We start from the raw sequence: 11,870 nt of genomic DNA, 5'->3' as shown, positions 1-11,870 counted from the left end.
CATTTTAATAACACCTTGGATCTGGATCTGATATTGGCACGCAACAATTTTGGCGCAGTCGGTAGGATACACTTTTCAAGGAGGCAACCGTCAAAGGCTATCATCAACAAGGAAGACTTGATCACTTTTCTTTGCTGATAACTCCAGAAGAGAAAACCAACAACAACGTTGCAGTATCAGACAAGATGACAACATCACAGAACATGGCATTATTGTAAGTGAACAATTAATTAATTTATTACACAATATATGTTACAAAAGTATAAAACCTAGAAGTATCATTTAAGAAACTGAATATATTAAGTAGGTCGTAAATTTTTTTTTTTTTTTGAGGGCATATTATTGAATTTTATTATTGTTAAAGGGTATATTATGTTGAGATATTGTGATTATTAAATTATTTTGAGGGCATATTGAGTTATTTGAATTATTTTGAAGTATATTATTGAATTTATTGAGATTATTAAAGGGCATATATTATTGTGAATTATTGAGAATTATTATTGAGAATTATATTGTGAATTATTGAGAATTATTATTGTGAATTATTGAGAATTATTATTGTGAATTATTGAGAATTATTGTGAATTTATTAAAGGGCATATATTATTATTGAGAATTATTATTGATTATTAAAGGGTATATAAATATAAAAGTTATTATTGAATTAAACGTATCAAATGAGTGTGAAGGAAATTTATGGAGAACACAGGTACATCTCCTTTGGAAGTAGCTAATCCATTGAATAAAACATCTGCAGATATTTCAGAATTGGAGTTATTAAATAAAACCCAACAGTTGATTGATTTAGGAAGCCCTAGTAAAAACCCTAGCCCTAGCCCGAATTTAAAGCCCAGCTTAAATAGAAGTTTAAGCTTAGATAGTAAAAAAGTTACACGTAGCAAGGTTACAGATAGTTTTCAGCATATAGCGTTAACATTTGGAAGGAAACCGCGCGTAAAAAATATGGTTACTATAAGATTAGAGGAAGCATTTAAACTAATACCTTTGTGTACAGGAGAAGATGACATTTATCCATTTATTAATGCATGTGATATGGCAGTGAATTTAGTTGAAGAGAAAAATGCACCGATTCTGGTTAAATATATAACTACTAAGTTATCAGGTAGAGCATTGGAAATGATAAAGTATAAAAATGTGACTAAGTGGACATATATTAAGAGTTATTTAACAGATGCTTTTGAGGATATGACAACAGCTTCAAGTTTACAAATACAGTTAAATTCTATTAAAATGCGTAATGGTGAGGATGTTAATGATTATTGTCATAGAGTAGAAAAATTATATTATAAGTTATGTACTGCATGTACACTTAACAAAGAAGAATCTGAAGCTAGAGTAATACACGAAACGTTAAAAGAACAAACACTAAATATTTTTATAAAAGGATTAATAAGTCCTATAAGAACAATTGTAAAAGCGCGTAATCCTAAAACTTTAGAGATAGCTAAACAATTGGCTAAAGCTGAGGAGGTAGAGTATAATACAGAGAGAGAGAATTATAGGTATAGAAATGATTTTTCTAATAATAAAGGTTCTAATAATAATTATAAACAGAATAACAATTGGCAATATAAAAATAATACAAAATATAATAATATGAATAATTATTCTAAAAATTTCCAACAAAATAAAACAAATTATCAGACACGAACAAATAATTATCCACAGCAAAATAATTTTAACAAACCACCAATAAAATGTTATAATTGTAATGGAAATCATTATGCAGCTCAATGTAGAAATAAACCAATACAAAATTATACAAACTATAACGTTAATCAACCAAATAGAAATAAATTTGTACAGCCAACAGCTAATTATAATGTAAGAGTAATTACATGCACATATTGTAAACGGAAAGGTCATGATATAAATGTTTGTTATAAGAAACGTAATAATGAAAGTAAAAATAATAATTCGGGAAACGTAAACGCTTCGAGCGAGGAACGCGGTACTCGTTCGATAAACCAGATAATCGCGGAGGAAATGCGCAATGTTTCCATATAGTGACAGATATAGAAAATAATCATATAACGTGTATTTCACCCGCAAGCAAAACAAATAAATTAGATTTATTGATAGATACAGGTAGTCAGGTGAATATACTTAAAATAAACTGTTTACAAGGACAACTAATTATAGATGAAACACAAAAAATTAATTTAAGAGGCATACATAAAGAAATAATACAGACATTAGGTAGAATAGTTATTCCAATAGAAATAATTAATAGCAGTATAGACACTGAATTTTATATTGTGGGAACACAATTTCCTATACCAAAAGATGGTATACTAGGTCATGATTTTTTATTAAAGAACAAGGTAATAGTAGATGTAGAAAATAATAAACTGGTTATACAAAACGATGAAACAACATTGAATAATTTAAAAAGTAGTTCAATAATTTTGACATTACAACCTCGAACGGAGACTATTGTAGAAATAGCAGTAGCTGACCCAGAAGTAGAAAGTAAAAGTATATATATACATAAACAACAAATCACAAAAGATGTTTATTGTAGTAGTACAGTTTCAACTGTAAATAAAGGGAAAGCAATAGTTAGTATGCTAAATATATCTGAAGAATTAAAAAATGTTAATATGAGTGATTTAAATAAAATACTTTATGATAGTGAGTATGAGATATATACAGTAGAATCAACAAATAATCATAATGAGCGTATAGAACAATTGAGAAAAATTATAAGAACAGATCACATGGATGAGAATGAGAGAAAAACTATTTATGAGATATGCGAAAGATATAATAGTATATTTCATATGGAAGGGGATATTTTAACATTCACCAATGCAGGTACCCATGTAATAAGATTAAAACAGGATCAACCACCTATATATCGTAGACCTTATAGGCTTCCTCATGCGCAACAAGACGAGATAAATGCACAAATTAAAAAACTTGAGGATAATGATATTATTGAGAGTTCAAGAAGTCCTTGGAACTCTCCTCTTTTACTAGTACGGAAAAAGATTGATAACTCAGGTAAACAAAAATTTAGAATAGTAGTAGACTTTAGAGCATTAAATGAAGTTACTATAAATGAATTTCACCCTTTGCCGAATATTACTGAAATATTAGACCAGTTAGGTCAATGTCAATTATTCTCTGTTCTTGATCTTTCTAGTGGATTTTATCAAATTAAATTAGAAAAAGAATCACGAGAATTAACAGCCTTTTCGACTAATCAAGGTCATTGGCATTTTAAACGCATGATACAAGGAATGAAAACTAGTCCTGGAACTTTTCAAAGAGTTATGAACTCAGCATTAGCTGGTTTAATAGGAATAAAATGTTTAGTGTATTTAGATGATATTATTGTATACGGAAAAAATTTATATGATCATAATGAAAAATTAATAGAGGTGTTTGAGCGATTACAAACCAATAATTTAAAGTTACAGCCAGATAAATGTGAATTTTTGAAACGAGAATGTGTGTATTTAGGACACGTAATATCAGAAAATGGAATTAAACCCGATGAGAAAAAAGTGAAATCAGTATTAGAATTTCCAAAACCAAAAACTGTAAAAGATATAAAATCATTCTTAGGACTAAGTGGTTATTATAGAAAATTTATAGATTCCTATAGTGCAATTGCAAAACCTTTAACTAATCTTTTAAAGAAAGACATTAAATTTGTATGGAGTGAAGAATGTCAAAAATCATTTGATAAATTAAAAGCAGCTTTATGTTCTAAACCAATACTTAAATATCCAGATTTTACTAAACCTTTCATATTAACTACGGACGCGAGTAATAAAGCACTAGGGGCAATATTATCTCAAGGAGAAATAGGTCAAGATTTACCAATTTCGTATGCGTCGCGAACGTTGAATAAAAGTGAAAACAATTATTCTACAACCGAGTTAGAATGTTTAGCCATAATTTTTGGTGTAAAACAGTTTAGACCATATTTATATGGAAGAAAGTTCATAATACTTAGTGACCATCGTCCTCTGACATGGCTTTTCAATTTAAAAAATCCATTGTCAAAATTAGCACGCTGGAGAATACAACTTGAAGAATATGATTATGAAATACGATATAAACCTGGGGTACAAAACTCTAATGTAGATGCTTTAAGTCGTATGTATTCAGTACATGAAATTAAAAACGAGTCATATGAGGAATTTCTTGAGAAAATGAAAACACAATTAATTACAAACAATAATATAAAAGAAACTATAGGTACATTATTAGAAGCACCCATAGAATATCATATAGTATCAGAAATTGCAAAGCAATATAATTTAACATCAGGAATAAATTATGAAATAAAACAAAAGTTTGGAATTAAAACATTTTTACCAGTTAGTAAAGTAATAGGAGATACACCGTATGTAATACAAAATAATCGATACATAATATTTTTAGTTACGAAAAATAGAGATCGTCAGAGGTCAACGTACGAGAACATATATATAGCGTTAGTGAACTTGAAACAACTTTGTGAAGAAAATAAATTAAATAAAATAGCAATGAATAAATTAGGTTTCAATGACGATTTAGAATGGGATAATATAAGGTCAATGTTAAGATACATATTTCGTAATACTAAAATTGAAATTATAGTATGTACGAGTATAGAATATTCGGAAGAAGAGAAAGCAATTATTTTAAAACAATTTCATGATTCAAAGTTAGGAGGACATTTAGGAGTAAATAAAACCGTAAAACGAATACAAAAGCAGTTTAGATGGAAAGGTATGAAAAATGATGTTAAAAAATATATAAAAAATTGTACGTCATGCCAAGTAAATAAAATTTCGAACCGACATGTTAAACAACCAATGGCTATTACATCCACAAGTTCGAAACCATTTGAGAAAATATTTTTTGATATTGTAGGACCTGTACCAACAACTTTGTCTAGTAACAATTATATTTTAACAATGCAAGATGACTTGTCTAAGTATACGCTAGGAGTACCAATACCTAATCATCAGGCAAACACGGTCGCGGAAGCTTTCGTTATACACTTTGTGTGTGTACACGGAATACCGGGAACGATATTAACAGATCAAGGAACGGATTTCCTTAGTAAAACGTTTACGGAAGTTTGTAAATTGTTAAAAATCAATAAAATTAATACTAGTCCTTTCAGACCACAAACAAATGGAGGTCTTGAAAGATCACATAGAACCTTAGCAGAGTACTTGCGACATTATGTAGATAAAAATTTAAATAATTGGGATCATTTATTACCCTATGCATTTTTTGTATATAATTCAACAGTACATACATCGACTAATTATCAACCATATGCATTAGTATATGGGCGTACATTGGAAATACCAATTAAATTAAAATCTGAGCCAGAACCACAGTATAATTATGATGATTATTTATATGATTTAAAACAAAGTATGCAAGTGTCACATAAATTAGCAAGAGAGAAGTTAATTGAAAATAAAGTAAAAAGTAAAGAGAGATATGATAAAAAATAGAATCCTGTAGATATACATGTAAAAGATTTAGTACTTTTAAAAGATAATACACATAGGAATAAACTTAATTCTTTATGGTTAGGACCATATGAAGTAATTGAAATAATAGGAGATGAAAATATAGTTATACAACGCGGTAGACGAGGTATTACAGTACATAAAAATAATGTAAAACGATATCATAACGATAAAATAAATGAATAATTATAGATACGGTAGATTATATTTTTTTTTTATATATATAACATTAACTTTAAGTTTTTGATTTTTTTTTTAGAACCAAAACATACAATTTTAATATTTTGGACTTTGAATTTACAATATTACAAAAAAACAATCACGTATTGATATGCGGGGCAATTACGGACAATTTAAGTCAAAGTGAAACGGTTAAATTAGAAGGATGGCCTTTGTTAATATCTAGCAATGAAGTCCGTCCTACTACTAAATATGAACAGGATTGGGCGATTAAAAATGTTAAGAAATTTTTTGGTTGGCCGTCCACCAAAGCGAATATATGTTTATCGCAAATTAACGAAAGTAGTTGTTCTACTATAAATAATTTAAATAGAAAAACAATATTAAATTACATTAATCGGGGGGAACAAAAATCGGCATTTGTTTTATGGAATGGTGATATGGATATGTTTTTTTTAAACCGTTTAGATTTACATTATCCAATTTTAAATATAAGAGCTTATGATAGTAGTAATAATAGGCAATTTTTCTTACAATTACAAATCAATAAAATTACTATAGAAGAAATTGAATTAGGTAGTTATAAAAAAAATGGTAGATTATTAAACTTATTTGAAAGTCATGAGTTGGCTTGTGATATAGACCATAAAATAACTCATGCTCATGATCCTTGTGCAGACGTAATATTAACGAAATGTTTATTCGATAAATTACTGGAAAAAATTACTTATGAGACTTTAATAGAAAAATTACCTTAGGAAATAATATTTTACTTTTAGAAAAGTAATTTTTTTTACTTTTAGATTGGTGTTGATGGTTGGAATAAGCAAGGCTAATGAAATAAACTCATCAGACTATTATACATATACACCATATGAACAAGACAAGGGTTTGCATTATGAGAATTTAGGTCCAATTAGGATAATAGGAGCAGAATATAAGCTCATTACTTACTTTTCATTAAAAGAATATAACGCGAAATACGAGATATTAGGAGAAAAAATGAAAAACATAACAAACATATGTACTGATAAAAATCATATAGATTTATGCGGAAAATATCAAATAGTAATAACCGACTTATACGACGAAATAACTAATCAAAAAGAAAGAATGTATTTATCATTAGGAGGTCAACCTGCTGATCAAGACACTAATAATCAAAGACAAAAGAGGGGATTGATAAATATTATAGGTAATGTTATGTATACGTTATTTGGAGTATGTGATGACAAATGTGTTAAGAAAACCAGAGAAGCAATTCAAAAAACAGAAGAAACAGGAAATAATATTTTACATATAATGAAAACACAAACAACGGTAGTAAAAACAGTTGTAAAAAAAATAGCTAATACAATCAATCGTACTGAAGAGTTATATAAGGACGTGTCAAACAAAGAACAAAAATTGCATAAAAGATTATTACAAATACAAAATAGAACTGATGATGTTTTAGATTTATTAATGGCAGATGAAGTACATAATTTATATACAATACTAACTAATCAATATGCATTTGAAACTTCAACATTAGAACAAATAATTACAGCTGCAAGAGGAGGAATAATACATCCAAGTCTTATGACACCACAAGAAATTGCAGAAATATTAAGAGCAGCAAAACAATATTTTAGAAATAATTTAAACATTCCTGTAGGAACAAAACCATCAGAAATAGGTGAATTTTCAAAAATAGCAAAAATGAGTGTATATTATGAAAACGACAGATTAGTGTTTATTACGAAAATACCATTAATTATGGATATTGAATTTACATTGTTTAATGTAATACCTATACCTATGTATCGTATGGAAAAAACGATAGTTGGATGGTATGTTACTTCACTTACGTACGAATATATTGCAATAACGAAAGATAGGAAAAAATTTACTACTTATTTAGACAAACAAATAAGTGATTGTACAGAATTAAATATGTATAAAATATGTAAATTACCACAGCCAATACAAGAAGCTAATAGTCATCAACCATGTGAAGTACAACTATTCAAAGGAGCGGATTCAATACCGAATAAATGTATACTTAAAAAATTTACACTGAGTGAAAATATATATCATAGACTTAACAAGAAAAATACATGGATACATGTAGGACATGATGTTTTAACAGTAGGATGTGATGATTTAGTAGAACCGTTTATTCAAGAAATGAGAAACTCAGGAGAAATATCTATAATAGATACAAGTTGTCGAATATTTACAAGAGATGTAGTATTAAATGCAATAGAAGAAGATATAGGTAGAAAATACAAAGATTTTGTACCTGTAACTAAAATGAAGAATTTATTAGATAAGATACCTGAGCACATACATAACTATACAATAAATGAGAAATGGGATAACGAAACAGATATACAATTAACAGATCTACATGGTGTATCTAAATCACTCGATGAGGTACAGCAAATGATAGATAATGAGATAATAAGAGAACAAGCACAAAAACATCAATTTATTCATTCAAATTTATTATATGCTACAGTAGGTTTAGCTATATTATGTATGATATTAATATTAGCTATGTATATACTAATAAAATGTAGGTATGTTAGCAATCATCATATAATAGAACCTAGGAGAATAGTTAGATATAAGAAACCGATGAGGAAAGGAAATTATAGTACAGAAGTTTTCGAAGATATACCATTTGCTGCTCCACCATCACCGCGTTAAAAAAAAAAAAAAAAAAATAATAAGAGTTAGAGTGACATTTTTTTTTAGAGATAATAATTAATAATAGTCAATAGTATAATAGTTAATAAGAGTGAAAAACATTGATTTTGAGGAAAGTAATATTTTATAATTAATAAGAGATATTGAGAAAATATAATTAATAATAATATAAATGAATAGTTAGAGTGACATTTTTTTTTTAGGGAATAATTTAATAATATACGTATATAAATTTAAAAAATATATATATAAATATAGTTATTAAATGGAAATTGGGATATTCAGTTATTATTTAGGAAAATACAAAATTATTAAATGTAACATACATGTGTAATAACATTAATTGTTCACAGATTTATTTATGTAATAATTATTGAGGTGAAGGATTTTTATGTTTTATAAAGGAATATACTAACAAATTTTATTATATAATTAATTGATTTAAATTTTATGTTACTAACATATTTATTATTAAGCAATTGATGTAAATGAAGTGTAACTGATACATATAAAATTGTAAAGATTTCTGTCTTGCAGACATAAACCTTTTTTTTTGTGGGGAGGTGTTATGGGCTACGAGATGTACTAATAATATAATATAATATAATATAATATTCATGAGCTACGAGATATGCTAATATGTAATATATGTGTAATATTGCTATAGGTATTAGCAATAGTGATCTAAATATATATGTGATCTAATAATTATAATGTATACGAATATTAGATTCATATTTTGTAAAAAACATTGTAATAAATCAAAATAGTAGTTCTTAGGCGAGGTCGTTTTGCGTTTACAAGAATTGCCAGTAAGACGATAACATCCTGGAGATTGTTGTTTCAAATGTGAAAACAATTCCAAGAATTAATCTAAATTGGAAGGTTGACGATTACAACAACAAGAGATTTTCTTGTATATAAGGGAGTCCGAAGACCAACAAGGGTAGATGTACCAGAGCTACGAAGAACAGAGCAACTTCACGACACTCAGCCACTTCTTATATCAGTTACATGTATTTTATTTATACAGATTAAACATTATTGTAATTAAAAGTTGTACAATTCATTTTAATAACACCTTGGATCTGGATCTGATATTGGCACGCAACAAACAACATGTGTTAGAGACATTCAAATGATCGAATATAATTACTGTATATCTAATAGTCAATTTGTTTTTATTAACCACTCAATACTCTTTGTTGATCATTCTTTGAAACCTACAAAAGATTTGTCATCTATATTTAATCTGAATAAAGTCTACTTAATGTTCCATATTTGAAATTTTGTGTATTTAATAATACTAATGTGTTAGTACATTCGAATGATCGAATATATAGGTCATTATCTAATGTCAAATTTTGTTTTTAATACTATTCCTAATATTTATTAGGATCATCTTGAAACCAACCTTAAAAAGATTGTCATCACTTATTTAATCTGGTGTTATTTAATGTTCATTTTAAATTTTATGTATTTAATAATACTTCCAGAATAAAACTTAATTAGTTTCTAGAACATTTTAAAAATGTTAGGGAGCTAAAACAATGTTCGTAATTTCAAATTATTTATAATGTGTAATTTTAATGTTCTTGAATGTTTCATCATCATTATTTGGCCACTTTTATTTGGATTTATAAAAATATTTGAGATATAATATTGCTCAATTATTAATAAAATAATATTTTCAAAATATTTATTTAAGTTGGGAAAATGTTCCTTAATTATTAGTATAATGTTGTTATTTCAACATGATTATAATCTTTAAAATGTTCTTAAAATGTTTAAGTAAGTTTCAATAATAATATTTCAATTAAAACATAAAAGAATTACTTTAAAAATTGAAGAAAACAAATAGAAACTAGAAAATATTAGATAGGTAATAGAAAAATAACGTGATTCTAAATCAGCCAGAAAAATTCCATACAATTTGGATATAGCAATGCAGCTAACTATTATACGCATGTTCAACTTGAGTACAATGATTGAATCAACAATAATAGAATTTATTCTTGTTACTCTCTCTAACATTCTAATGCATTAATCTCCTAGCTACAGATTGACTAAGAAATGTATAAATATATATATGTATAAATAAATGAAATTATAAATAGATAATTAAGTATATATATATACACTATAATGTAATATTATGGTGGTAAAAACTTGTACTTAGCAACTGTGTCAAACATAACAAATTGTCCAACAAATAATTATTGTTCAAACAATAAGGCCTTCAAATAGAATATTAGTACAACTACTGTCATTATAATAATGAACAAAAGTAATAATACCATGTGAAAACAAAACAAATCAGTTTGTAAAGTATTATTATATTTTTAATTTTTATACATTTTATCACTATGAATAGACAAAAATAAACCAGTATTATTTTATTGTTAAATAAACAAAATATTGAGTACTTTCAAACACTATTAATCATAATTTATTCTGGTGGTTTTAAAAATATCATCCATCATTAACAGTATTATAATGCTGTTATCCTATACTTGTAGACCTTCATTGCTAGTGGTACATCAAATTCTCTATCAATTAGATTTTGAAACTTTGGATGAACTCTAATTGCATCTATAAAATGGGTTACATTTATTATTATAAACAGATTTAAACATAATAAAAATAAATAAACTTACCAATCAATAAACGATAAACTTTGCATAGTTTGAAAGATTTTTTTTTCTTAAACCCTTGTAAAGAGAATTCAAGTATGTTTGATATTCAAACGCTGCGCCATCGCCTTCGTACTGTCACCAGCACTTTTGTTCAATAACTAACAATGTTAATTTTGAATCTACAAGTACAATTGAGTTCATTAAAAAGTCAAATAATGCAAGTGTAAAAATATTTTATGACATACTCGTCTATAAAGTCAATACTATATTCAATCTGAACTGTTTATCTAAATCAATTTTGTTAAATCCATCACTCCTCAAGTTCGTTAATTGACTTTATTGGAAAATTTCATCAGAATAAAGCTTCTTGAAATGTTTGGTAGGTTTGAAAATTAATGTACCTCCACTCTCCAAAATCATGTTTGATGCATTTACTGTGACTTAATGCAGTTAATCATATTTAATTTTAGTTAATGAAGTTATAACAAACTTTTGAAAGTCTGAAACAATAAGCATACAATTTAGAACACAATTTATAATTTTTATTTCTATTCAATTATCAGAATTATAAATACAAATGTAGTCATCATGTAGATAAACAAAAATTACAATTAACTTAAGTTATTAATAGAGCATATTTTACAGCATTTTAAATACTATTTAATTATTATTAAATATTATTGATTTATATATAACTCTAAGATTAGCATTTAAAATAATTTACATTTTCGGTTAAATTATGTCTAGTTATTATTGGTACTTAACTTTTATAGTTCTTACTAACTAAAAACAAAAAGAATATAATTTTCAATTTTGTTACTTTAGAATAAAGTATTTTTAGTTAGTC

At 26.7% G+C, this 11,870-nt stretch overlaps 1 protein-coding gene across 1 annotated transcript; it reads left to right on the top strand.

The window, feature by feature from the left end:
* The first annotated feature begins 19 nt into the window (after positions 1 to 19).
* LOC112602141 lies at positions 20 to 8,432 on the top strand. The gene is made up of 2 exons (XM_025350079.1): positions 20 to 214; positions 6,497 to 8,432. Exons 1-2 carry the CDS (start codon positions 186 to 188, stop codon positions 8,385 to 8,387), a joined length of 1,920 nt encoding a protein of 639 aa, XP_025205864.1. The 5' UTR covers positions 20 to 185; the 3' UTR covers positions 8,388 to 8,432.
* Positions 8,433 to 11,870: the final 3,438 nt, after the last annotated feature.

The sequence above is a fragment of the Melanaphis sacchari genome, unplaced genomic scaffold (genome assembly GCF_002803265.2).
Source record: "Melanaphis sacchari strain LSU unplaced genomic scaffold, SCAv2.0 Contig849_pilon_pilon, whole genome shotgun sequence".
NCBI classification, from domain to species: domain Eukaryota; kingdom Metazoa; phylum Arthropoda; class Insecta; order Hemiptera; family Aphididae; genus Melanaphis; species Melanaphis sacchari.
Note: the sequence above shows the minus strand (reverse complement) of the source record. Positions and strands in the feature narration are given on the sequence as shown.